The sequence below is a fragment of the Pituophis catenifer genome, unplaced genomic scaffold, assembly GCF_029215685.1.
Source record: "Pituophis catenifer annectens isolate HBS135680 unplaced genomic scaffold, rPitCat1.0.hap2 SCAF_15, whole genome shotgun sequence".
In the NCBI taxonomy this organism is placed as follows: Eukaryota; Metazoa; Chordata; class Lepidosauria; order Squamata; family Colubridae; genus Pituophis; species Pituophis catenifer.
The window spans coordinates 4,278,339-4,305,885 of NW_027256895.1; the positions used below are offsets into that span (position 1 = coordinate 4,278,339).

At 44.0% G+C, this 27,547-nt stretch overlaps 1 protein-coding gene across 1 annotated transcript in view; it reads left to right on the forward strand.

Moving 5' to 3' along the window:
• The first annotated feature begins 6,857 nt into the window (after positions 1 to 6,857).
• AP1G2 (adaptor related protein complex 1 subunit gamma 2) overlaps positions 6,858 to 27,547 on the forward strand; it is a 32,963-nt gene continuing 12,273 nt past the window's right edge. Inside the window, exons 1-14 of the mRNA XM_070953965.1 lie at positions 6,858 to 7,061; positions 8,212 to 8,336; positions 10,831 to 10,972; positions 12,670 to 12,766; positions 13,998 to 14,074; positions 14,450 to 14,545; positions 18,123 to 18,203; positions 20,005 to 20,103; positions 20,421 to 20,476; positions 22,326 to 22,439; positions 22,526 to 22,666; positions 22,777 to 22,831; positions 23,065 to 23,187; positions 27,007 to 27,096. Coding sequence (XP_070810066.1) covers positions 6,858 to 7,061; positions 8,212 to 8,336; positions 10,831 to 10,972; positions 12,670 to 12,766; positions 13,998 to 14,074; positions 14,450 to 14,545; positions 18,123 to 18,203; positions 20,005 to 20,103; positions 20,421 to 20,476; positions 22,326 to 22,439; positions 22,526 to 22,666; positions 22,777 to 22,831; positions 23,065 to 23,187; positions 27,007 to 27,096 — 1,500 coding nt within the window. The remainder of the gene's footprint in view (positions 7,062 to 8,211; positions 8,337 to 10,830; positions 10,973 to 12,669; positions 12,767 to 13,997; positions 14,075 to 14,449; positions 14,546 to 18,122; positions 18,204 to 20,004; positions 20,104 to 20,420; positions 20,477 to 22,325; positions 22,440 to 22,525; positions 22,667 to 22,776; positions 22,832 to 23,064; positions 23,188 to 27,006; positions 27,097 to 27,547) is intronic.

Here is a 27,547-nt window from a genome sequence, read left to right on the forward strand (position 1 = left end):
GATACATCATGCAGAAAGAGTACCTCTGGTTATGTTTTTCTATTGAACGATTGTCCAGTTTACTGGTATACTGGTAAACAAGAACTGGTAGCCACTTCTACCACAGAAGCGGAATATGTTTGCTTGTCTAAAGCTGCAAATAACCTTGTATGGTTCAATGATTTGATCACAGATATTTGGAAGAAACCTACTTTACCATTTATTATGCATGAAGACAATAAAGCGGCCATTGAAATATCTAGATCCGATGCAATTGGACAAAGGTCCAGGCATATTGATATAAAATTTAAGCACGTGAGACAACTATCTCAAGACGGATTCATCAAAGCAATACATTGTGATACTTCTGAACAATTAGCTGACATATTAACAAAACCCTTACCTTCTAAACAACACAAATATTTAACTTCTAAATTATATGTATTATATTGTCCTGAATCTGAATGTAACTGGTGTTGTATAACGAACCGGCATTTAGAGGGGGATTTGTCAGATGTAAATGCCTTATTCTCTAATGTGTAAATAATGTATATATGGAACATCAGGGGTTAACTTATTCTTTGGACTTTAATGTATTCATAATTTACCACTCCCATTCCTGGCTCCACCCCTTGTATATATAAGGAGCCATCCTCCCCATTTTCATTGCTTCTATCTTGAATATTCAGCGAATATAGAATGCCTATTATGATTAAAGAGAAATATATTTAAATCTCTAACTTCTATTATCTTTATTGAGTCTGATCCTGAAAATATTGCAACAAAAATAAAATAAAATAAAATAAAATAAAATAAAATAAAATAAAATAAAATAAAATAAAATAAAATAAAATAAAATAAAATACACCAGGACGTCAGGATCTGGGTACATAACTCACTAACCTGTCTGCGACCCAGTTTTCTTCCCCAGGTAGAAGATTTTCTGCATGGGGAGTTTGGCTAAAACCCTTGAAGATTCTTTTGCACGGACTGTATTTAATAAACACAGTCACTACTACAATAAATCAGAATTTCCCCCACCTTTGACAATGTTAAAGATGTGTTGGCTTCAACTCCCAGAATTCTCCAGCTGGCGTGCTGGTGGGAAGCACTGCAGTTATGTGATATTGGTATTATTGTTAGAGCTATTGCTACTTTTGCTTTTGTTCGTTTGATAAGAGGTGTGTGTGTGTGTGAGTGAGAGAGAGAGAGTGAAGGAGAGAGAGAGAGAGAGATGGATGATAGGTAGATTTAGATTGATAAATTGGTATAGACAGAACAACAGATGGATGGATAAATGGATGGATTTAAATTGATAGGCTTGGAGAGAGAAAGAGATGATAGATAGATAGATAGATAGATAGATAGATAGATAGATAGATAGATAGATAGATAGATAGACAGATAACAGACAGTCAGCTAGACATACAGATGATTCATAGATGTTGGATGGATGGATGGATGGATAGACAGACAGACAGACAGACAGATAGATATAGATGACACAGACAGCTAGACAGACAGATGATACATAGATGTTAGATAGATAGATAGATAGATAGATAGATAGATAGATAAATAGAGATAGATAATAAATGACAGACAGCTAGACAGACAGATGATACATAGATGTTAGATAGATAGATAGATAGATAGATAGATAGATAGATAGATGATAGAGATAGATAATAGATGACAGACAGACAGACAAACAGATGATACATAGATGTTAGCTAGATAGATAAGGATAAGGATAAAGATAATTTTATTTCTATACCGCCCCTCTCCCGAAGGACTCAGGGCGGTGTATAGCCAGGTAAAAACACAATACAAACATCACAATTTAAATTTAAAAATTATTAAAATAGATAGAGATAGACATAGATAATAGATGACAGACAGCTAGACAGATGATACATTATTATTATTATTATTATTATTATTATTATTATTATTAATTCAATTTATATACCGCCCATTCTATTGGACTCAGAATGTTAGATAGAGATAGATAATAGATGACAGACAGCAAGACAGACAGATGATACATAGATATTACATAGATAATAAGATACTGTAGATGATAAATAGATGAAAGATAGATAATGATAGATATAGATGATAGATAGATAGATAGATATGACACATAGATAATAGATGGAGAGACAGATAAATTTAGGTTGATAGATTTGTATACATAGACAGACAGACAATTAATAGAATTTTGCTTGGCCAGACCAAGCTGTAATGTTGTTTTTGTTTTGTTTTGTTTTGATTAAATTTATATAACTCCCATATAAATTATATAAAATATAATTTAACTCCCATAAATTATATAAAATATAATTTAACTCCCACATACTTAACACCTGATACTTAAACATTATCCTTCTTCACACCACAGATTATAAGGCAGCTAAAATCCATATAAAGTGAGATGGATGGGAATATTTTATTTTTATTTATTTTATTTATTTATTTTTATATGCCGCCCTTCTCCGGAGACTCAGGGCGGCTTACAATGCATTAAGCAATAGCCTTCATACTTTTTGTATATTTTATACAAAGTCAGCTTATTGCCCCCACAAACTAGGTCCTCATTTTACCCACCTTAGAAAGGATGGAAGGCTGAGTCGACCTTGAGCCTGGTGAGAATTGAACTCGCAGTAATTGCAGGCAGCTGGATGTTAAATGCTGCCTTAGTAGGAGGCATTAGCCTCCTACGCCACTCAGGCTCCTAATATAAAACGGGTGAACAAATACATTATGACGGAGGGGTGCTCTAAGTCCTCTGAGCCTGGCTGTTTTCTTGCAGACGCTTCATGGATCCAACTCTGGAACATCATCAGCGCAATTATTATTTTGCGGAACAGCCGTCACACAAAATAGGGATTAAATTGGGAGCCGGACTCCAAAATGGGCCCACAATCCACTGTCAACTCGTAGTGACCACATACGTTTTCTCCAGACTAATCTCTCCCTAACCCAGTTATCTTTAGTTAATTAATTGATATTTACCTATTTTCTTTGGTACAGAAGACCTGATATACAGATTGACAAAAGTTGGAAGCCACCTTGTAAGGTCATCTAGTCCAACCCCCTGCCCAAGCAGGAGACCCTACACCATTTCTGACAGATGGAAGTCCAGATTCTTGAAAGCCTCCAGTGATGAAGCTCCCACAACTTCTGTTCCTTCGGTTGATTGTTCTCGCTGTCGGAAAATGTCTCCTTATTTCCAGGTTGAATCTCTCCTTGTTCAGTTTCCATCCATTATTCCTTGTCTGGCCTTCAGGTGCTTTGGACAATAGCTGGACCCCTTCTTCTTCTCTGGGGCAGCCCCTCAAATATTGGAAGACTGCTATCATGTCTCACTTGGTCCTTCTCTTCACTATAGCTGGCAAGCCTTCCTTTCCATGCTACCCCTTCAATTGCACTTCAATTGTATCAGGAAAGGCCTTTAAAGCAGTTTAAATATCTAATCTTAATATAATATCTGCCCTTAAAACCCACTTTTTCCAGCAAGCCGGGCTGGCTTAAGAAGAAATTTTTAAAAGTTTTAAATTGGTTTGTGATTTTTAACTTTTGGGGCCAAATTTATATATATTTTAATTGTTTTTTTTTTAATATTTGTATTTCATGTTCTTAATTCTGGCTGTACACCGCCCTGAGTCCTCAGGGAGAAGGGCGGGATATAAATTGGAAATAAAATAAAAATAACATAAATAAATAATCTTCACCACTTGAAGATGGGTAGACTTCAACTCCCAGAATTCCCCGGTTGGCTGGGGAATCCTGGGAGTTGAAGTCCACCCACCTTCAAAGTTGTTGAGTTGAGTTTAATTTTGGTTTACTTTATTGTCACTGCACCTGGTGCAACGAAATTAAATGCTGCCTTCAGCGTTCGTTATTTATTTTTATTTTATTTTATTTTATTTTATTAAATTTCTATACCGCCCTTCTCCCGAAGGACTCAGGGCGGTGAACAGCCAGAAGATAAAACACAGAGATACAAAAATTTAAAATAGATTAAAAACGAATTAAATAATTTGGCTGAATTTAAAATACCCCATAATTTAAACAGATTAAAATTTGTATTTAAAATTTATATTTAAAAGGGGAGAAGATTTAGGCCAGGCCAAAATCTTACTATAAAATCTAACTATAAAAATAAAAACACAGCTTTAAAGGCATAAAAGGACTCGCGATCAACCCCCTCCCTCGCATGTCATGCATCCTTTGCCCAACAGGGGGCGCCCAGGGCCAAGCTAAACTCTCCAAACTCAGGTGAGCTCACCTGCCAAGGTTGGAAGGAACCTGTCCGGAACTGGAAGAAAATTGACTGAGATCCAAAGGAGAGGCAGAGAGAGAAGGATTCCAGCTGCTGTTTTTTCCGCTTTTTTCCAGGAACAGAAGGAGGCCGAGGGGTGTCTTCTGGACAGGTGAAGGAACATTTGCAGGATAAGAAGAAGTAATGAAACGAGAGAGAGAGAGAGAAAAGGAAAGAGAAAGCGAGAGAGAGAGAGAGAGAGAGAGAAGGAAAGAGAAAGAGAGAGAGAGAGAGAGAATAAGTTTCGAGCGACTCCCAACGTTCACTGATCTAATCGATCCGATTTGCAAATTAATTATTTGCAAGAAAATTTTTCCCAATCGTCCAGATGGAAAATGAGAGGAAGGTTAATTTAAAGTCGGGTGGGTGCTTTGCAAAAAATGTTTGAATGGGGTGGTGGAATGTCCAAGCCTTTGAAACCAGAGCCGATCCAGGAGTTTAAGGTTTCACAATGCAAAGATAATTTCTGAGGCCGGTGCTTAGAAAGGCTTCCGGTTCTTGCTTTTTTGCTTTTTGCTTTTTAATTTATATGCCGCCCTTCTCTGGAGACTCAGGGCGGCTTACAATGCGTTAAGCATTCCCTGGTTCCTTGGAACCAGGGAAAAAAAAGCCGGGTGAAGATATTGGTGGGCAGAAATAAAAATTTTTTCGAGGCGGGTGGGAAGATGCAAAAGCCACAAACAAGAAGCAAAAAATAATAATAATAATAAAAATGTAGCTTCGTTTGCATGGGGTTCAAATAATAATAATTATTAGCATTTTGTTGCCATTTAAAGACCTCCCAAATCAGCTGCCTGAAGTCCTGGCTAATAGTAACAGTAACATATTTTTAAATTTTTAATTCTTAATTGGTTTGTCATTTTAAACTGGGGCCAAATTAATATATATTCTTTTCATTGTTTTTAATGTTTGTATTGTATGTTTTTATCTGGCTGTACACCGCTCTGAGTCCCTTGGGAGAAGGTGCGGTATATAAATTCGAAATAAAATAAAAAAATAAAAATAAAAATAAACAGAGTGGGAAGGAACCCTGGAGGTCATCTAGTCCCCCGCAGGAGATTTGTACCGAACCGGCTGAATACCACCTCTGCCGCCTACGAGAAGCAATCAGAGATATTATCCTAAACCACCTTTTTAAAAAAATTATCCTTTAACTGTTTTCATAGCTATCTGCTTACTCAAAGATTACTATGAATTGGCAGCCGAGATTTTAGAGCAGGGGGAAATCGGCAAACTGGCTGGGGAATTCTGGGAGTTGGAAGTCTTAAAAGTTGCCAAGGGGGTGGGGGGACCATAGATGGGAGAAGACCACCTTGTGATGTTCACGGACTTCAGTGAGGACGTTTTATCAATTCAATCATCTTGTGATTAAAATCGGCCTCTCTGGTTTCTTTAAGGTGAGTGGACTTCAACTCCCAGAATGACCGGCTGAGGAATTCTGGGAATCGAAGTCCACTTTCTCTTAAAGTCACCCCAAGTTTGATTTAGGAAAAAAAAAAAAGGTCTGGGCATGGCCAGGAAACGCAATTGATTTGCTCAATTAATGTATTTACTTTAATTAATCAATTAAATCAACCTCATTTGCTGTTTTAGAGCCAATCGCGAAATAGCAAACCGAAGCTGGGCTCAGACGATCCGGTAAACCTTAACCGAGGTTAATGCCAACCAGGTTTGATGTCTTGAAGAGAAGCTCCTGCCCCAGCTACGGACCCCAAAGAACGTAGCGCACACAAACCTTAGTTTACTAAATTAAATCAGTCTTTTTCAAACAAAGGCTGTTAAGTAACTTTCTTAACAGCCTACAAGAATCCAAAGAATAAATAATCGTACTCTTACTATGGTTGGCAGAAAGCCCAGAAGCAATTTGCAGGAAGCTGATAAGAGAACTAAGATCAGGATGCGAAGGAGAGTGAAGGAAGTGGTTCCCTGCAAATTGCCTCAGTCGTCGTCCTTCCCTAAATAGGCTAAGGGATTGGCCAATTAGCCCCAAGCCTTAACTCTCGAGGAGATCTCCTCCTGAGGAGCCACTCCTGCCTTTTGGCAGCTCTGTGCACCCGTGCATCGACAAGAGGCTCCTCCTCTTCTTCCTCTTCACTTATGGGAGCTTCTGGAGGTTCTGAAGGCCCTGGCTGAATCCCCGCCTCTGGCACCACATCTTCTCCAGCCTCCTCACTGTCTGACTCGAGTGCCAGCTGCACAGGCTGCTGGCGCAGCACCACACCAGCCTCCTCGCTGTCGGAATCAGCTACTAGCTGCACAGGCTGTTGATGGGCCACAACGAAGGGGCTCTAAAAATTCAGACTAAAAAAGTTTTGGGGGGCCGAAGAGACTCCCCAAATCCCCAACTAAAATTCAGCGTTTTGTAATTCCGATGCACCTGAGATGATGGGTTAGGTCAAGTCTTAGGTCCCGAGTTCTAAACATGCGGTTTTTTTGGTGGGGAGGGGAACCGCAAGAAGAATACACATCATGCGAAGAAGACAGGATAAGGGAAATTCCCGGCAAATCCTGACAAATTATTACCTGTCCCACATTTCCTTTGTCATCTAGGATGTCCGAGGGACCGCTCACTTTACCGATCCTGATCCGGACCATTCGGAGCGCCCGGACGCAGGCGGAAGAACGGGAATTGGTGCAACGAGAAAGCGCCAAAATTAGGAGCGCTTTTCGGGGCGATGAATCCGGGAACCGGGTTTCCAATTTGGCGAAGTTGCTGTACATCTATATGTTGGGCTATCCTGCCCACTTCGGACAGGTACGTTCAGCTCGTCCTCGAGTTACAACAATCTGTTTTAATGACCGTTCAGAGTGACCACAGCACTGGAAAAAAGGGACTTATGACCGTTTTTCACCCATACGACCGTTGCAACAGTGATCCAAATTCAGATGCTTGGCAACGGGTTCACATTTATAACGGTTGCAGTGTCCCGGGATCATGGGATTCCCCCCTTTTATGACCTGACAAGCAAGGGAAGCCGTGTTACTAACTGAACAGCTACAGTGATTCACTTAACAACCGTAGCGAGAAAGGTCGTAAAATGGGGCCAAATTTGCTTAACCCAGGGGTCGGCAACCTTAAGCACTCAAAGAGCCACGAAGATCCTAACCGGAAGCCCCCCCGTTCAATTCTGGAGCCGACCGGAAGTCCAGTTCCCCCATCATAGAGTCTCCTCCTAGCACGGCATCCTTTTTCCTCTACCTGTCCTAACCAAAAGCCCTATCAATTGTGGAGCCAACCGGCGACAGGGAGCTGCAGCAGAGGGATGGAAGAGCCACATGCGGCTCCAGAGCCGCAGGTTGCTGACCCCTGGCTTAACCGATGGTCACGTGAGCCAAAGTTACAACGGCATGGAAAACAGTAACTTAGGACCGTTTTTCACACTTAACGACCGTTGCAGCAGCCCCATGGCCACGTCGTGATCCAAATTCAGACGCTTGGCAACTGACTCGCCTTTATGACGGTCGCAGCGTGCCGGGGTCACGCGTTCCCCTTTTGCGACCTTCTGACATGCCAAGTCAATGGGGAAGCCAAATCCACTTTAAAAAAACCCACGTGACTAACTTAACAGCTGCGGTGATTCATTTAACGACCATGGCAAGAAAGGTCGTAAAATGTGGCAAAACTCGCTTAGCAACGGAAATTTGGGACTCAGTTGTGGTCGTAAATTGAGGATTACTTGTGATTTTGTAAGGATTAAATTTGCTGACTCCGGTATTAAAGAGCAAAAAAAAAAACAACAACCACCCCAACAACTTTTGGGTAGGTCAAGTTTAAAAATATCGCCCTTCCTTAGCTGCCATTTTGGAAGCCGCCATTTTGATTTCCCACCATGCCCCTAACTAAATGCCGCCGCAAAGCATTGTGGGAAAAAGATGTAAGCCCTCTTCTTCCTGTCGCAACCCAGATGGAGTGCCTGAAACTCATCGCCTCTGCCCGACTCCATGAGAAGAGGATTGGCTACCTCGGGGCTGCCCTCCTATTGGACGAGAAGCAGGACACTCACCTTCTCCTGACCAATAGCATCAAGAAGTGAGGGGGGGCGTGTCCAAATATGGGGGGGGTTTCTCCCTTTTCCTTAATCAGATCAGATCTGAGATCTCAAAATCGATCCGTGGAATGGATTAAAATGGGTGGGCTATCGAAAGAGGGAGGAATTCAGGCGGATTTCTGCGGGAGATTTGCAGGATCCCGAAGGGGATTTCGGTGATCTGGACCCTGCAATCCCGCTAAGCCGCCATGTAGATCCTTGCTTCCGACTTAAGGGGGCGCCACCACAGCCATCGCAGTTTGTCAGCCTTGTGGGTTGGGCAAACCCAGCCAGGCGGGGCTACTAATGACGGTTAAAGAGTGGTTTAGTGGAACACGTGAGCAGGGAACTGGGTTTGAGGGACTCAGAAGAAGGGGCGTCTGCAGGATGTGGTCAAAAAAGTCAAAATGGCGGCGACGATGAAATCAAAGCTCCGCTTATTTCTTGATGTGTGTGGTGGTGGTGGGGGAGTCGGCAACCTTCAAACCGGGGGTTCTAGTGTCCTTGGGAGGGGGTCCGTTGTAACTTTGAATGGGTCACTCAGTGACTGGTCGTATGTCGAGGAGTGCATGTAGATATAGTTAATGATAGATAGATAGGTAGATAGATAGATAGATAGATAGATGATAGCTAGATAAATAATGACAGTTAGCTAGATGATAGAGATAAATAGATGATAGATAGATGATAAATAGATGATAGCTAGATAGCTAGATAGCTAGATAGTTGATAGGCAGATAGATAGATGATAGCTAGATAAACAATGACAGCTAGCTAGATGATAGAGATAAGTAGATGATAGATAGATAGATGATAGATGATAGATAGATGGATAGAAAGATAGAGATAGATAGATAGATAGATAGATAGATAGATAGATAGATAGATAGATGGATGGATGGATGATAGGCAGATAGATAGATGATAGCTAGATAAATAATGACAGCTAGCTAGATAATAAAGATAAATAGATGATAGATAGATAGATAGAGATAGATGATAGCTAGATAAATAATGACAGTTAGTTAGCTAGCTAGAGATAAATAGATGATAGATCATAGATAGATGATAAATAGATGATAGATAGATAGAAAGATAGATATAGATGATAGATAGATAGATAGATAGATAGATAGATAGATAGATAGATAGATAGATAGATAGATAGATGGATGGATGATAGGCAGACAGATGATAGCTAGATAAATAATGACAGCTAGCTAGATGATAGAGATAAATAGATGATAGATAGATAGATAGATGATAACTAGCTAGCTAGGTAGATGATAGCTAGATAAATAGATAATAGCTAGCTAGATAATAGATGATACATAAATAGATGATAGGTAGGTAGATAAATAGATAATAGATGATAGCTAGCTGGAGAGACAGATAGATAGATAGATAGATGATAGGCAGATAGATAGATGATAGGCAGATAGATAGATGATAGATGATTGCTAGCTAGCTGGATGATAGGCAAATAGATGATAGATAAATAAATAGATGATAGATAGATAGATAGATAGATAGATAGATAGATAGATAGATAGATAGATAATGACAGCTAGTTAGATGATAGAGATAAATATATGATAGAGAGATAGAGAGATAGAGAGATGATAACTAGCTAGCTAGCTAGATGATAGCTAGATAAATAGATAATAGCTAGCTAGATGATAGATGATAGATAAATAGATGACAGCTAGGTAGATAAACAGATAATAGATGATAGCCAGCTGGATAGATAGATAGATAGATGATAGGCAGATAGAAAGATGATAGATGATTGCTAGCTAGCTAGATGATAGATAGATTATAGGCAAATAGATGATAGATAAATAAATAAATGATAGATAGATAGATATAGATAGATAGATAAATAGATAGATAGATTCATTGATTGATTTACAGCTAAAAAATCCCTGCCCATAAGGTAGGATATATTCTGGGGGTGGGTGGGGCAGAGACTCTGCTTTCCCCCCTTCCAGATTTTTTTGAGGGGAATGAAGGTGGACAATGAAATCTAAATTTATTTATTTCTTCAGTCAATGACTATCAACATTAAATAATAAAATGAGCAATTAAAAAAGAAAAAGGAGTTACCATCAGGATCAAGAAAGAGAAGCAGCGCAGTAACATACTGGCAATGATAAAATAAATCATAAATATAGCGTAGTCGAGTGTTTCTCAACGCGTAGCCCCTTTAAGAGGAGGGGACTTCAAGTCCCAGAATTCCCCCGCTGGGGAATTCTGGGAGTTGAAGTCCCCCTCCTCTTAAAGGGGCAACGGGTTGAGAAACACTGGTATGCTCTTAATACAAGAACACCGTGTTCATTTATCTAACACTAATAAAAAAACTGATTCCATAAAGCCGTACATTAAAATACGGCTTCTCTAAAAATTATTAGAAAACTTCTGGGCGAAATAAGAATAAGGAGCGGCGCGTGGAAGACGGGATTTCTTATATGCCTCTTTTCCCTCCTTACCTGCAAGTGACCTGCTGCATAGCAACCCCTGGGTGCAAGGATTGGCACTCAGCACCCTGGGCTCGCTCGGCTCGGCGGCCATGTTGCAGGATTTGGCTCAGGAAGTGCAGCAGCTGGCAAAAACCGGGCAGCCCGCCGTACGAAGGAAGGTGAGACGCCGCGGATTCGCTTTCCGGCTTTCACTGTACAGCTAGTCCTCGAGTTACGCCCGTTCATTTAGTAACCGTTCAACGTTCGGAAGGACTCCCCTGGTGGGAGCTCAACCAATCTCATGGCGCACACGTTGTGCGCTGACAATAAAGATTTGACGTTACGACGGCATCCGATAAAACGACTCGGGAGCCGTTTTTCACGCTTAACGACCGTTGCAGCATCCCGTTGCGTCGTCAAGACGCTCGGCAAGTGGTTTCCTATTTGTGACGATTGCAGGGTCCCTTGGGAAACCCCTTTTGGCGACCGTCGGACGAGCGAAGTCAACGGGGACTCCCGATTTGCTTCACGACCGTGTTGCTAATGTTAACGACGGCAACGATTCGCTTAACAACGGTGGGAAGAAAAGTCGGAAAACGGGGCCGACGTAATAAATGTTGCACTTGGCAAGATAAAGTTTGGGCTCCTTTGGGGTCATAACTCGAGGACTACCTGTCGTTAAAACCTTGGTTTGGGTGCTCCAGTTTGATCTGATTGTTCAATCCTAAAATTTCCACTGCTTGGTTTTAGCACGCCATTTTTTTACAAGCCGCTGACCAAATGCCGTATTTATAGGTAGTTCTTGACTTACGATCTTTTCGTTTAGTGACCGAAGTTACAACGGCAGTGAAAAAAAGTGACTTACAAGCGTTTTTCACACTTATGACCGTTGCAGCTTCCCCGTGGTCACAGTTCAGACACTTGGCAATTGACTTGTATTTATGACGGTAGTGGCGTCCCGGGGTCGTGTGATCCCCTTTTGCGACCTTCTGACGAGCAATGTCCATGGGGAAGCCAGATTCACTTACCAACCATGTTACTCACTTAACAACTGCAGCAGTTCGCTTAACAACAGCGGCAGGAAAGGTCGTAACATGGGGCAAAACTCGCTCAACAACTGTCTTGCTTAGCGGTGGAAATTCTGGCCTCGATATTGGTCGTAAGTCGAGGACGATCTGTATTCTCCCAATTTGCGGGCAAGTGGATACCTCAAACATCCTCCCTAAAGAGAGGTGGTATTCAGCCGGTTTGGATCAGTTCGCCCGAACTGGTAGCGGAAATCACGGGTGGCCCCACCCACCCACCCCGGCTCTATGCCATCCTATTTAGGCAAGTTTTTGAGGCCGGGTGCATGCGTGGAAGACAGGTACGCCAGCAAAGCACATGCGCGCAATGCCGGGTGCATTCGTGGATGGGGCGCGCTCAGGGGTGCGCTCTACTTACCTTTACTACCAGTTCACAACGGGTAGTAAAGCTTCCTGATGACATCCAGGTCAGTGGGCGGAGCCTCCTGCCGGTTTTATTACCGGTTCTTGCGAACCGGTCTAAACTGGGGGCAACCCAGAAAGTAAGTGACTACCATCCCTGACCCTCACTAATTCCAAGCTGTAGTTGGGACCTCTTCCCATTTACTCAGAGGAATAGGAGACCAGCTGGCATCCCTCCGGCAAACTTTCTGCACATGTTCAGAGGCGCTGGCCTTTTCTCAAAAAGACAGAATGTCCCGTCCAAAACCGAGCCATGAAAAACTCTGAATTATAAGTGAATTATAAAATATATAAACGTATAATAAATAATATATTCATAATATGAATAGGTTGTACAATATATGAATGTAAATCATAGTAATTCCTTCTTATGAACCCTCCGTTTCCAGGCTGTGGTCTGCGCGGTACATATCATCCGGAAAGTACCCACTTTAGTAGATATGTTTACACCACTGGGAGAACAGCTGTTGAAGGAACAAATTCAGAGTGAGTGGGCTGGTTTTTGATTCGGAGGTCGGTGGGCAAAATTGGTGAGTTGCACTATTCCTGTTTGTAGGGCGATCCATCCGTTACTTGGCACCCCAAGTGGTGAATGTGCAAAGTGATTTCATAGCTAAAATGTGCAATGGAAGGACTGGGAAAAAACTACGAGAAAGATCGAGAAACAGTTAAGGGGGAAAAAAATCAAGAAAAGATCATGGGAAAGATCGAGAAAAAGTTATGGGAAAGAACGAGAAACGGTTATGGAAAAGATTGAGAAAGAGTTAAGGGAAAAGATCGCCAAAAGGCTAGGAAAAGATCAAGCAAAGGTTAGAGGGGAAAAAATTGAGAAAAAGATTGAGAAAAAAAATTGAGACATAGCTAGAGAAACATTGAGAAAAGGTTAGGGAAAATATCAAAAACAGGTTCGGAAAAAGATCAGGAAAAGGTTAGGGGAAAGGTAGAGAAAAAGAGAAAAGACGAAAAAAAGTTAGGAAAAAGATCAAGAAAAGGTTAGGGAAAACAGATTTACAGAGTTGGAAGGGACCTTGTAGGTCATCTAGTTCAACCCTCTGCCCAAGTGGGAAAAAAGATCGAGAAAAAGAGAAAAGATTAAAGAAAAGGTGAGGGAAAAGATCAAGAAAAAGAAAAGATTGAGAAAAGGTTAGGAAAAAGATCAGGAAAAGGTGAGGGAAGAGGTGAGGGAAAAGATCAAGAAAAAGAAAAGATTGAGAAAAGATTAGGAAAAAGATCAAGAAAAAGAAAAGATTGAGAAAAGGTTAGGAAAAAGATCAGGAAAGGTTAGGAAAAAGATCAGGAAAAGGTTAGGGAAAAGATCAGGAAAAGGTTAGGAAAAAGATCAGGAAAATGTGAGGAAAAAGATCAGGAAAAGGTTAGGGAAAAGATCAAGAAAAAGAAATGATTGAGAAAAGGTTAGGAAAAAGATCAGGAAAATGTGAGGAAAAAGATCAAGAAAAGGTTAGGGAAAAGATCAGGAAAAGGTTAGGAAAAAGATCAGGAAAAGTTTAGGAAAAAGATCAGGAAAAGGTTAGGAAAAAGATCAGGAAAAAGTTAGGGAAAAGATCAAGAAAAAGAGAAAAGATTGAGAACAGATTAAGGAAAAGAGGGAGAAAAGGTTAGGAAGAGAATGAAGAAGGAACGGAAGAAACCGAGCAATTGGGAAGAACAATTGAATGAGAGTCAAAACTCAAAAATGAGCAATCTAATTTTTTTCCAGGCATCCTGTACAGCACTATTATGTTAATCGCGGAGATGTGTGAAAAAAGCTTGCAGGCCCTCCAACATTTCTCCAAGGTAATAGCAGATAATAACAGAATCACGGAGTTGGGAGGGATCTTGGAAGTCATCTAGTCCAACCCGCTCTGTCCTCTCTGTCCAAAATGTGGACGTTGCCGCCTTCAAAAGAGCGGCCTTTGTTTTTTAAACGCAGCTGAACCGCTGAACCTAGTCCTGATTGGGCTTCTTTTAGGTTGTGCCATGAGGTTGTGAAGTGGTTGTTTTGTTTCCCCGATTTACAGATCTGCCCATGGCTCACTGCATTGGACTTCATATATCAACTGACTTTCCAGCATGCGGCTGGACAATGGGATCCGAGACCTGTAGAAACACCCTCCCTTGGGAAGGACCTCACCCTCCTGACCTTCTCCTTCTCTTTGTCGTCCTCCGCAGTTTGTTCCTCAGCTGGCCGGAATATTGCGCAATCTGGTGGTAGCTGGATATTGTCCGAATAACACAATTGGGGGCATCAGTGAACCTTTCCTCCAGGTAGGAAGGAGACGGCCTGGCCTTCTTGTTTCGCGAGGCCTACACAAGGCGACAGCTGGGGGGGAAAGGAACACAAGGACCTGCGTGGGTCAGCAAAGATGTTTGGGACACAGAACACGGGTAGTCCTCGACTTACGACCAGCATTGAGCCCCAAATTTATGTTGCTAACTTTGTAAATGTTCCTTAAGGGAGTATTTGCCCCATTTTGCGACTTTTCCTGCCACGTTAGAGCAGTCCAATGAGTAGCGTTCAGTAAATCTGGCTTCCGCCGTGAACTTGGCTTGTCAGAAGGTCACAAAAGGAGGACCGCATAACCCCGGGACGCTGCGACCGTCGTAAATATGAACCAGTTGCCAAGCGTCCTCTGGATTTTGATCATGTGACTGAGGTGATCAACGGTCGTAAGTGTGAAAAATGGTCACGAGTTACTGTTTTCCGTGCCGTTGTGACTTTGCCCACTCACTAAATGAAGTGTTGTAAGTCAAGGACTGCCTGTACGACAGGGGGAAGGGACCTTGGAGATCTTCTAGTCCAACCCCCTGTTCATGCAGAAAACCCTATACCTGTGATGGTGAACCTCTGGCACGTGTGCCACAGGCGGCACACGGAGCCATACCGGTGGACACGCGAGCGTTGCCCTAGCTCAGCTCCGGCGTGCATGCACACGCCAGCCAGCTGATTTTCGGGACTTCCGGGCCCACCGGAGGTCGGGAAACAGGCTGTTTCCAGCCTCTGTAGGGCCTCCAGGGGAGGAAAGGCCCGTTCTTTGCTCTCCCCAGGCGCCAGACGCTTTCTAGGCCCCACCGGAAATCAGATTGTTTCCAGCCTCCAGAGGACCTCCTGGGGGGGGGAGGCCGTTTTCGCCCTCCCTAGGCTCCAAGAAAGCCTCTGGAGGCTGGGGAGGGCGAAAAAATGGGCCTACCGGGCCCACCGGGCCATTGCGTGCCAAAAGCGGGGGACTCGGTGAGGTGTGGGCATGTGCAGGGGGATGGGGCGCATTGAATTATGGGTGCACGCGTGACCCTTCCCCCCACTCCCCCGACTTTTGGCACACGACGGCAAAAAGGTTAGCCGTCACTGCCCTATACTATTCCAAACAAATGGGTATCCAATCTCTTCTTAAAAACCTCCTTCTAGTGGCAGGTTGTTCCACTGGTTAATTGTTTTAATTGTCAGGAAATTTCGCCTTCATTTTAGGTTGCTTCTCTCCTTGATTAGTTTCCATCCATTGCTTCTTGTCCTGCCCTCAGGTGCTTTGGAGAGTAGCTTGACTCCCTCTTCTTTGGGGCAACCCCTGAGATATCGGAAGACTGCTATCATGTCTCCCCTCGTCCTTCTTTTCGTCAAATTAAACATACCCAGTTCCTGCCAACTGTTCTTAGTATGTTTTAACCTCCAGCCCCTTAATCACTTTTGTTGCTCTTCTCGGCACTCTTTCTAGAGCAGGGGTTTCAAACTCAAGGCCCGCAGGCAGGATCCGGCCTGCGGGGTGCTTAGATCTGGCCCGTGGGGTCGCCGTGGAAACAGCGAAGGACCGGCCCACGGTGCCTCTGCCAGTGAAAATGGAGCTTGGGAGGGCTCCGTGCGGCCCTCCCTGGCTCCATTTTCAACCACGACAGCCTCCTGCAGCCCTCTGCCAGTGAAAACGGAGCTCTGGGAAGCCGCGCGCGGCCCTCCCTGGCTTCATTTTCGGCCACGGCAGCCTCCTGCAGCCCTCTGCCAGCGAAAACGGAGCTTTATTATTTTATTTATTTATTTATTATTAGATTTCTATACTGCCCTTCTCCCGAAGGACTCAGGGCGGTGTACAGCTGTCAGCGTTCCAGCGCTGACATATGAAAGGAGAGGAGAAGCTTGAACTTTTGCCTACTTAATTCCTTTGAAGATTCTGTTTCCTCGGAGATGGGAGGAGGGGGGGGACATTCCTGTGATCTGACGGAGATGGGATGAGGAGAGTGGCTTGGAAGATAGCCAATGAGATGCAGAGAATTGGGGATCGGAAAGGGAGGGATTGGGGGGCAAAGGTCAGTGCTGACCGCGAAAGAGCCAGGGACAGATCACTATGCTCAATCAAGAGAAAATTTCCTCAAAGATCGGCAGTTTGGAAATTCATTTATTTTGAGATAGCATCGAAACCTAAAACAGAGCTCCCGCTTTCGTTGGCAGAGGGCTGCAGGAGCCCGTCGTGACTGAAAACGGAGCCTCGTCGAGTGACATCGAGCTGGCCATGCCCACCCCAACCACACCTACCCACCCCCAGCCACCCCAAGGTCAAACAACCCTGATGCGTCCCTCAATGAAATCGAGTTGGACACCCCTGTTCTAGAGTCTCAACGTCTTTTTTTATATCATGGATATTTTATATCATGGAGACCAGTTCGTTCTCACAGGGAGGGACTACTCAGTACCGTCAGTCAAATTATGTCGACTGGCGACTCCCAGGGGGAGGGCCTTCTCTGTGAGGGCTCCAACCCTTTGGAATGAACTGCCCCCGGAGATACGGAATATCCCTGATCTCCGTGCTTTCCGCCGTGCCCTCAAGACCCTGATGTTCCAACAGGCGGGGCTAAACATACGAACATGTGAATGATTTTTTAAATGTTATCTAATTCTGGGTTTTATTTAATTGGCCAAACTAAGTAATAATTTTAATTAGCAATTTTATGATGTTTGTGTGTCTATATTTTTCTTGACTGTACACCGCCTTGAGTCCTACGGGAGAAAGGCGATATAGAAATATAATAAATAAATAAATAAATAAAATAAAACTGAGGTTCGGCTCAGCCTGTGAATGTTTAGGCTGGTCCGCAGGTCCAGAGTTGGTATTCAGCCGGTTCGGATCGGTTCGCCTGTACCGATAGTGGAAATTGCCCACCTGTCCCGGCTCTATGGCATCCTATTTAGGTTTTTGAGGCTGGGCACATTTGCGGAAAGTAAGTGAATACCACTCCCTGCGCAGGTCCCAAGATTTTTCAGGTGGGGCTGGAGCTGTGGGTTTCTCCCCAAGGGACCGAGCTGCTTCACACTTGGATTAAACAAGTTTGTAAAGGGTTAGTAACTTCTCCCATCCGAGCCACAAAAACTTGCGGTTATACCATGGCTTAGGGCCGGGGTATTTACGAGACCGCCTTCTGCCACCAATAGCCTCCCACCGGCCAGTACGCTCGCACAGAGAGGGCCTCCTCAGGGTGCCGTCCCGCAAGACAGTGTCGGCTGGCGACCCCCAGGGGGAGAGCCTTCTCTGTGGCGGCGCCCGCCCTCTGGAACAACCTCCCCCCAGAGATACGTACAATATCAGACCTCCGGACTTTTCGTCGAGCCCTGAAAACTTATTTATTTCACCTAGCCGGGCTGGCTTGATCCCACTGTTTTGGTTAAATTTAATTGATTTTAATTGGGTTGTTTTAAATTGCGGCCAAAAATATTTAATTATTTTTAAACTGTTTTTAAATGTTGTATGTTCTGTTTTATTTTGGCTGTTCACCGCCCTGAGTCCTGCTGGAGAAGGGCGGTATACAAATTGAAACAAATAAATAAAATAAGTAAATGGCTCTCTCGTCTTCTCTCTCCCCGAAGGTGCAGCTCCTCCGGCTCCTCCGGATTTTAGGACGAGACAACACGGAGGCCAGCGACGCCATGAACGACTCCTTGGCGCAGGTCAGCGGGAAGAGGGACGTTTTGGGAAGGAAAAGTTGAAGGTTAACCCAGGAAAACAGGACGGGAACGGAGAAGCTATTCCGACTTTTAGCCTCCGTCGCGTTGCTGAAGCTCTTAGGATGTGGGAATTCTCTGAAGAATTATTTTTATAATCATGTACTTCGGAAGAAATGCAAAGCGATCCATTTTTTTTTTATTATTAAAAAGGGAAAATGCCGAGGGATAAAATTCTTATTTAAAAAAAAGGAAAAAATGCAAAGGGGTAAAATTATTATTAAAAATGGGAAAATGTGGAATAATAAGAGCCGGACTAAGTCTAGTGAGGAAGGCACCAGACTAGAAAGCAGGAAACAAGAAAGTTGGCTGGGTGACTTTGGGCCAATCACCAGGAGACGGTGAGTTCTAGTCCCACCTTAGGCATGAAAGTTGGCTGGGTGACTTTAAGCCAATCACCAGGAGACGGTGAGTTCTAGTCCCACCTTAGCCATGAAAACTAGCTGGTTGACTTTCAGCCAGTCACAAGGAAGCTGAGTTCTAGTCCCGCCTAAGACATGAAAGCTGACTGGGTGACTTTGGGTCAATCACCAGGAGACAGTGAGTTTGAGTGCCACTTTAGGCATGAAAGCTGGCTGGGTAGTTTTGGGCCAGTCCTTTTCTCTCAACCCAGCCCACCTCACAGGGTTGTTGCGAGAAGAATAGGAGGTGGTACGTGAGTTGGATATGTTTAACTCCTTGACTTATTGCTAAACATGAATAAAGCCGGAATAGATGATAGATAGATAGTTAGATAAGATAGATACCGATAGTTAGATGATAGATAGATAGATAGATGAGATGATATAGATAGATCACAATAGATATATATAGATGATAGATAGATACCAATAGATAGATAGATTGATAGATGATAGATAGATATAGATAGATAGATATAGATAGATAGATATAGATATAGATAGATAGATAGATAGATAGATAGATAGATAGATAGATACCGATAGACAGAAAGATAGATACCAGTAGATAGGTAGATAGACAGAAAGATAGATACCAATAGATAGATAGATGATAGATAGATAGCGATAGATAGATAGATAGATAGATAGATAGATAGATAGATACCGATAGAAAGATAGATAGATGATATAGATACAGATAGTTAGATAGATATAGATATAGATACAGATAGATATATAGATAGATACCAATAGATAGATAGATGATAGATACAGATAGATAGATAGATACCAATATATATATATATATATAGACAGATAGATGATAGATAGATAGATACCAATAGATATATGTATATATATATATAGAGAGAGAGACAGATAGATAGATGATAGAGAGAGACAGATAGATAGATAGATAGATAGATAGATAGATAGATAGATAGATAGACAGATGATAGATAGATACAAATAGATAGATAGATAATAGACAGACAGACAGACAGACAGACAGACAGACAGACAGGTAGATAGATAGATATTTTTTTAATTTGATTTATATGCCGCCCTTCTCCGGAGACTCAGGGCGGCTTACAATGCATTAAGCAATATGAGGATATGAGGATTATTAAAAAAAATAAAAATGCAAAGAACTTTTAATTATTTTAAAAAAGGAAAAATGCTAAGCGATAAAAATATTTTTTAAAAAGAAAAATGCGAAGCGATAAAATTATTCTTTGAAAAAAAGCAAAAATGCAAAGCAATACAATTATTATTTTTGAATAAAAGGAAGAATACAGAAGAAAGAGTTTCGGGAGTGTTGCTTTCTTCTTTCCTTCTCCCAGGTGGCCACCAACACCGAAACCACACGAAACGTGGGCAACGCCATCTTGTACGAAACGGTGCTGACCATCATGGGGATACAGTCTACCAGTGGATTGCGGGTACCGTAAAACCGCACAATGCACAAATTGCACCATGCAAACGTTAGCGTTTGATTTAAACCAAGATTTCTCTCTTTAGCTTTAGCCGGCTAAACTCAAATCAAGGTCTGCGAGCATTGCAATGCGTTGTAAGGATTGTAAGCTTTTTCTACCACCAATTTCCCTCAGAGTTTAGCCTCTCCTTCGTAAAATCATGAGTTGGGTAGTTCCACGCGCTATCCTTGACTCAAATCTGCTTTCCTAATCCCGCTTTTACCTCAGATTCATTTTAAGAATGAAAGGAAATTCTTGAATTTTTTTTTTTCTCCCATACATAGGTTTTGGCGATAAATATCCTTGGGCGGTTTCTCCTTAACAAGGATAGGAATATCAGGTAAAAAAAAGAAAAGAAAATCTAAATTTAAATCCAGCTTTTATTCAGGTCAGGCTGATAAAAGACTTCCTAGTTTCCTGCTTATCCTTGGGGAGAAATAGGAGCCTCAAACACCCTCGTTGGTTCTTCAAATTTGGTGTTTCGTTGAAAAAATTGGAATATTTTCCCAGCAAAAAAATGAAAAGAAAAGGAGGGAGGGAGAGAGTAGGAAGGAAAAGAAGGAAGGAAGGAAGGAAAAAGGAAGGAAGAAATGTGTGTGAAGAAGGCAGACAAGGAAGGAAGAAAGAATGTGAGTGAAGAAGGCAGAGAAAGAAGGAAGGAAGGAAGGAAAAAAGGAAGGAAGAATGTGTGTGAAGAAGGCAGACAAGGAAGGAAGGGAAGGAAGAACGTGAGTGAAGAAGGCAGAGAAGGAAGGAAGGAGAGGGAAGGAGGAGGAAGGAAGGAAGGAAAGAAGAAAGGAAGGAAATAGAGGGAGGAAAGAAAGAAAACAAGGAATTTAGGAAGGAAAGAGAGGAAGGGAGAGAAGGAGAAGGAAGGAAAGAAAGGGAGGGAGAGGGAGGGAAGGAATGGAGTTAGGAAGAAAGGGAAGGAAGGAAGGAAGGAAGGAAACAAGGAAATGGAGGGAGGGAAGGAAGGAAGGAAGGAAGAATGTGAGTGAAGAAGGCAGAGAAGGAAGGAAGGAGAGGGAGGGAGGGAGGAGGCGGAAGGAAGAAAAGAAGAAAGGGAGGGAGTAAAGAAAGAAAGCAAGGAATTTAGAAAGGAAAGGGAGAGAGGGAAGGAGAAAGAAGGAAGGAAACAAAGGGAGGGAGAGAGGGAAGAAAGGAAAGGAAGGAAGGAAACAAGGAAATGGATGGAGGGTGGAAAGGAAGGAAGGAAGGAAGGAAATAAGGGAGTTAGGAAGGAAGGAGAGGGGGCGAAGGAAGGAGAAGGGAGAAAGGAAGATTAGACAAAAGAGAAAAAACCCACAGTGGGTGTTTACTCAGCACTTTAGATCCTTGAGTTAACAAAACACAGTTTCCTATGTTATGGGAACCTAATAAAATAAAAATTAAACATTGTTAGAATTAAACATTAAACAAAGTAAACAGTCATTGGCTTTTGAAAGAGTGGGTGGGACTATCTGAAGCCCCACCCCCTTTGTCATGCGGACAAAGTCCAGATAGTCCTCGATTTACAACGACAATCGGGACCTGGGTTTCCATCGCTAAGCCAGGCAAATCAAGTGAGCTGCGCCTCATTTGAGAACCCTTTTTTCCCTCGTCGTTAAGTGAGCCACGCAGTCATTAAGCAAATCTGGCTCCCGCTGTTGACTTTGCTTGTTATTTAAACAAATATGGTGTCAGCACTTCAAGCTGCCTTTACTCTAGTGCTGACATAAGAAGGAGGAGCGGAGGTGTCTGGAAAGGGACGTTTGACTTTTCACTTACTTATTTTCCCTGGAGATAATATCCCCTAGGAGATGGGATGGGAGGGGGGAAATTCCTTTGAGTTGGACCAGTAGATAGGGGTAGAGTGACTTGGAAGATGGCCAATGAGTGCAGGGGAGTGGGGAACGGAAAGGGAGGGTTTTGGGTCTGGAAGTCAGTGTTGGCTACGATGAGTCGGACTTTGAATGTCGTGCTGAATAAATGGGAGTTTTCTTCAAAGACTTTGTTTGAAATGCAATTTATTTGAGACGACCTCGAAACCTGACATATGGCTGTCGTTAAGCAAACACCACGGTTGTTAAGCAAATCCATTTTAGCCTAAATGGGCATTTTTCACCCAGAATTCCCCCAGGGGGGCAGCAGAGCAGACAAGATTGAATTCTGCTGGATCCAATTAATATTTTAATCGCTGGGATGTTTAGATACGTCGCCCTCACGTCGCTCCAGAAATTGTTGCAAACAGAAAACAACCCTGTCCAGAGGCACCGATCCACCATCCTCGGTTGTCTGACGGATCCCGACTCGACGGTGAAGAGGTGAGCTGAAGGCCCGAAGATGGGAGAATGTTCTAATTTTGATAAATAGACAACCGTATTTCTGATTATTTTTTCTCTCTCTGTAGGAGAGCCCTCCAGCTGAGTTTATCCCTGATCAACCACGCTAACATTCGCACAACCACGAAGGAATTGCTGGCCTTCATGGAAAGCAGCACACCGGATCTGAAGTCGGAGTGCGCTTCCGGATTGTTCCTGGCTGCCGAGAAGTGAGTCATTCCACCATTGCCCGCAAGAGGGCGATAGAGAGCGGGACGAACATATCCAGCTCTGTACGAATCTTACGAGCTCTCTTCTACCTTTTGACTCCCTTCCATAGTTTCGCACCCAACAAACGGTGGCACATCGATACCATTCTCCAGATTCTGATTATGGTGAGAGCGAGGATTGGTGATAGGATCCCTTGGTGTCCACTAGGTGGCAGCAGAGAGACGCCGAAAACCTTAATCTGCTGCTGCCCTCTAGAGGTTGCGTTTGGTAGTGCAGGCAAGGGAGATTTTCTTATGGATCTTCCTTTCGCTCCTTCTGGGTGGGGGGAAGAGTGATTAAAGTCAGAGTAAGCGAAGAGGATCCCGTCAACGTCACCTTCCCGGTTCCTCTTCGGCAGGCGGGCTCCTACATCCGGGATGACGCTGTCCCCAACCTCATCCACCTGATTGGAGGTGCAAAGGAGCTTCATAGTTATGCTGTGCATCAGCTGTACGGTGCAGTGAGCCAAGATATCTCTCAGGTATGTGTCTATTTCAGCATTTGCATGATGTCCTAAGGCAGTGTTGGCAAACCTTTTTGGCACCAAGTGCCTAAACGGGAGCACGCATGCGCGCGGGGAGCGCCGGAAACCGGAAGAACAGTTCCCTGGCGTGTATGTGCACCAGTGGTGGGTTTCAACCCGTGTTACCACCGGTTCGCTTCATGCAAATGTAGTGTATTATGGAACAGCTGAGACATGGCAATCTGCACTGCCGAACCGGACCAAACCGGTAGAACCCCACCACTAATGCGCACCAGAAACCGGAAGAGCAATGGGCAACGGCTGGCGTGCCCGGAGAGATGGTTCCACGTGCCACTTCTGACATGTGTGCCATAGGTTCGCCATCACGATCCTAAGGCCTAAATCAGGTGTGTTAAACTCAAGGCTGGTAGGCCAGATCTGGCCCACGGGGCTGGCCTGGAAACAGTACAAGAGCCTTGGTAGTACAGTGGTCTAAGGCACCCTGTTATTAAACTGGTTATTAAGACCAGATGCCTGCAATTACTGCAGGTTCGAATCTCGCCAAGGCTCAAGGTTGACTCAGCCTTCCATCCTTTCTAAGGTAGGTAAATTGAGGACCCAGTTGTGGGGGCAATAAGCTGACTTTGTATAAATATACAAAAGAATGAAGGATATTGCTTAGCGCATTGTAAGCCGCCCTGAGTCTCCGGAGAAGGGCGGCATATAAATCAAATTAAAAAAAAAAAAAAAAGACTGGCCTGCAATGGCTCTGCTAGCGAAAACGGGGCACGGGGGCCCGTTTTCAGACTGGATGCAGTGGTGAAATGTAAAATTTGTTACTACCGGTTCTGTGGCCGTGACTTGGTGGTGATGATGGGGGTAATGTAACTGGGTGGGTGTGGCCAACTTTTTTTTTAAAACTTTTAAAACCATTTTTTGTACCACTTCTTCAGCCAAAGAGGTTGAAAAAAAAAATGCTTTTAAAAGCCTCTGACGATCCCAGATGAGTGCCTGATCGTCAGAGGCTTTTTTTTCTTTTAAAAGCATTTTTTCAGCTGAAGAGGTTGTAGAAAAAATGCTTTTAAAAATAATAATAAAAAAAACCTCTGATGATTGCGCGGCTCAGCTGGGCGGGGGGTGGAGGGGCAGGATTTTTGCTACCAGTTCTCCGAACCACCCACCGCCATCGCTACCGGATCGGGCGATCCGGTCCGAACCAGGAGCATTTCACCCCTGCCTGGATGGCCTTCAGTACCACCTGGATGGCTAAAATGGGGTACGGTGGGACCACGGGTACCCCCCCCCGGGGCCCATTTTCAGCCTCAACGGTGCACGTTTTGGCCAGCCGGATGCTGCAGGAAGCTGTGAAGGCTGAAAATGGAGCACCGGGGGGGGGTGTCGCCCACAGTACCCCTGTACCCCATTTTTGGCCGGTAGGGTGCTGCAGGAGGCGTCCATCCAATCTGCCCCACCTGGCCAGCCCATAGACAACAACTACAGTGCTGATCCAGTTTGACACCCCTGGCCTAAACGGATCCAGCAGACAAGATTTATGAGGGAAAAAAAAAAAAGAATGACTACAGTTAGTCTTCGACTTACGACCACAATTGGGCCCCAAATTCCTGTTGCTCAGCGAGACCATTGTGAAGTGAGATTGGCCCTGTTTTCTGCCCTTTCTTGCCACAGCTGCCAAGTGAATTGTAGCCATGATTAAATTATTTGCTCGGTCGTTAACGCAATCGGGCTCCCCCATTGGCGTAGCTCGTCCGAAGAGTCGCCAAAGGGGATCACGGGACATTGCGCCTGTCATAAATATGAGTCGATGGCCAAATATCTCAATTTTTGATCACGTGACCATGGTGTGCTCTGGCGTCGTTGTCAAAAACGGTCATAAGAAGGGGTGGGATTCGAAAATTTTAGCAACCGGTTCTCTGCCCAGTTGCTGGGTGGGCATGGCCATGGTGGGCGTGGCCTACTCGGCCTCCTGCACCACAGGGGGGGCGCGTTTTTGCCCTCCCCAAGCTCCGGAGGCTTTCCTTGAGCCTCAGGGAGGACAAAAACGGCATCCCCAGGCTCCGGAGGCCCTCTGGACTTCCTTTCCGAACTTCTGATAGGCCCTTTTTTCACCCTCCCCGAGCCTCCGCGTGGGCCTTGCACTTTCCTGGCATCCCAAACGGGTCGTGTGGAGACTCCTGGAGGGGCAGGCTTTGTTGGGCGGAGCCAGCCAGTCCTTGCAGCTTCTGGTTCAGCGAACCAGATGTAAAATTAGCATCCAAACCAGTCCAAACCGGCTGAATCCTAAGTCATAAGTCACTTTTTTCAGTGCTGCCGTAACTTTAAATGGTCACTAAACGAATGGTTCTGATATTTCGATATCGGCATTGGTATTATTAATATTTTGGTTAGAATCATGGTGATTGACATATTCACTGCTCTAGTTTTCAGTTAACGGTTCAGTCCAGGAAAGGAGATTGAAGCGGTGAATATGGGCTGAATCGTGTGCTTCCGGCTGCCATTTTGACTTATTTGACCTCAGGTGCCCCCTGCTGCAGGATAAAAGGAGCTCAGGATATCAATATTTTACGAAGGGCTTTAAAGCTCCAGATTTAATTGCTTGCAAAGATGCCGACTCAGACAATGGCTCTATTCTGCTTTTGCTTACGTATGGCACATTCAGAATTGGTAGAGAAATATTAGGCATTTTCTCCGGCCTTAAAAAATTACGTTGAGGGTTTTGCATGAAGCAGAGGGAACATTAAGTTGCAGACCGCAGCAGTCCTTGCACAGAGCAGATCCCACCGATCGTGGTGGGGATCATTTCAGAACAAAAGGGGGGGGGGATTAGCACATTCCTGATCTATCCTGGGAAGTCGGGGGGCCCAAGATTGAACCCTAAACCAGCCTAAGAACAATATATCGCATCTCAAAAAGGGGGTTATCCCTCTGAAAGCTGCAAAGCTGAAGCTGCAGTTCCACCCGTTGACCACACGGTGGTGTTTCAGCCTGAGAGAAAGTGGGTTATGGCGCCCTCTAGTGTCAGAGGAGAGAAAACTCAACATGTTTTGGCCCAGGATCGTCTTCTTTTAACGGCTCCATAATCTCTTGCGGGGTGGAGACTGGGCAACTGAAGGAAGCTGAGTGTTTACTGGCCAGATGCTCTTCCTGTTGCCAATGTGGAGTTTTGTTCAGCAGGTTGTGTCCAGAGAAAGAAATATCTGCCTCTACCTAGGATCGAACTCACATCCTCCTGATTGTGAGGCAAGATCTCCACCTCTAGGCCACGCACCACTCAAGTTTTTGGCCCAGGATGAAAAGTAAATATTATATAGATAGTCCGGGACTTATGAGTGGTCGCTTAGCGATTGTTTAATGTAAACAACAGAGCTCCCCAGGATACTTACACCCTGCTTCGAATAACGACCACCGTGGTCGCTAAAAGACCATAGCAGTCATTTAACAACCACAACAGTCACTTAATGACAGTCGCAAAAAAGGTCATCAAATCGGATATGTCGTGCAGGTGACCCATTTTATGGCTGACTTAACTTACAACCATCACTAGCAGGCTCCAACATGTGAACACATCCAATTTTATGACCTTTTCACCATTGTCGTTAAGAAAATCACATGGTCATTAAGTGAAAAAGATGACCACGTAAACCACGGGACGCCACAAATACACACCAGATTGCAATCACATGACTGCAGGGACACTGTTACGGTCATAAGAGCAAGGACTGGTTCGTGACAAGTCACTTTTTTGAGCTAAACGAATGGTCGTAAATCGGGGACTACGTGGATGTGGTGTAATAGCACTTTGTTTGTGTCCCATCGCAGCAACCCTTGGTCCAAGTGGCCACCTGGTGCCTTGGCGAATACGGACACTTCCTTCTCGACGGGAATTGCGATGAGGTGGAGCCGCAACAGGTAAAGTCTCCGAAATCCATCCGTGAAGATCTGCTCTGAGCTAGGCTCCCTTAAAAAGCAGGAAGCAGAGTCTTGGTCTCGACAAAACCTCTTTTATTTACCTGACTGTGAAATCCTTTCATTCCCAGTCAGCAAGGCCTGTCCAAGCAGTTTTTCAAAGGAATACTTATCAACACAGACCTTATCTCGCTTGGCAAGTTGCCACGTAACTAGTTTCCAAACGCAGTACAAGGCCAAACTTGGCACAGAGTCTCTCAGAGTCACGGAACGAACAAATTGTTCCCCTCCCCGTTCGCTCCTCTATTGTTTCCTCTGGGAGGGGCCAATCACCTCCAAGGTGTGGCTTTACTCCCAGGTCGCTTTCTGAGTTGTTCTTGTCTTCTGGCAGCTCTGCGCATGCGCGCACTGGGAACAGGCTCCAACTGTTCCTCTGCCTCACTGCTGCCTAGCT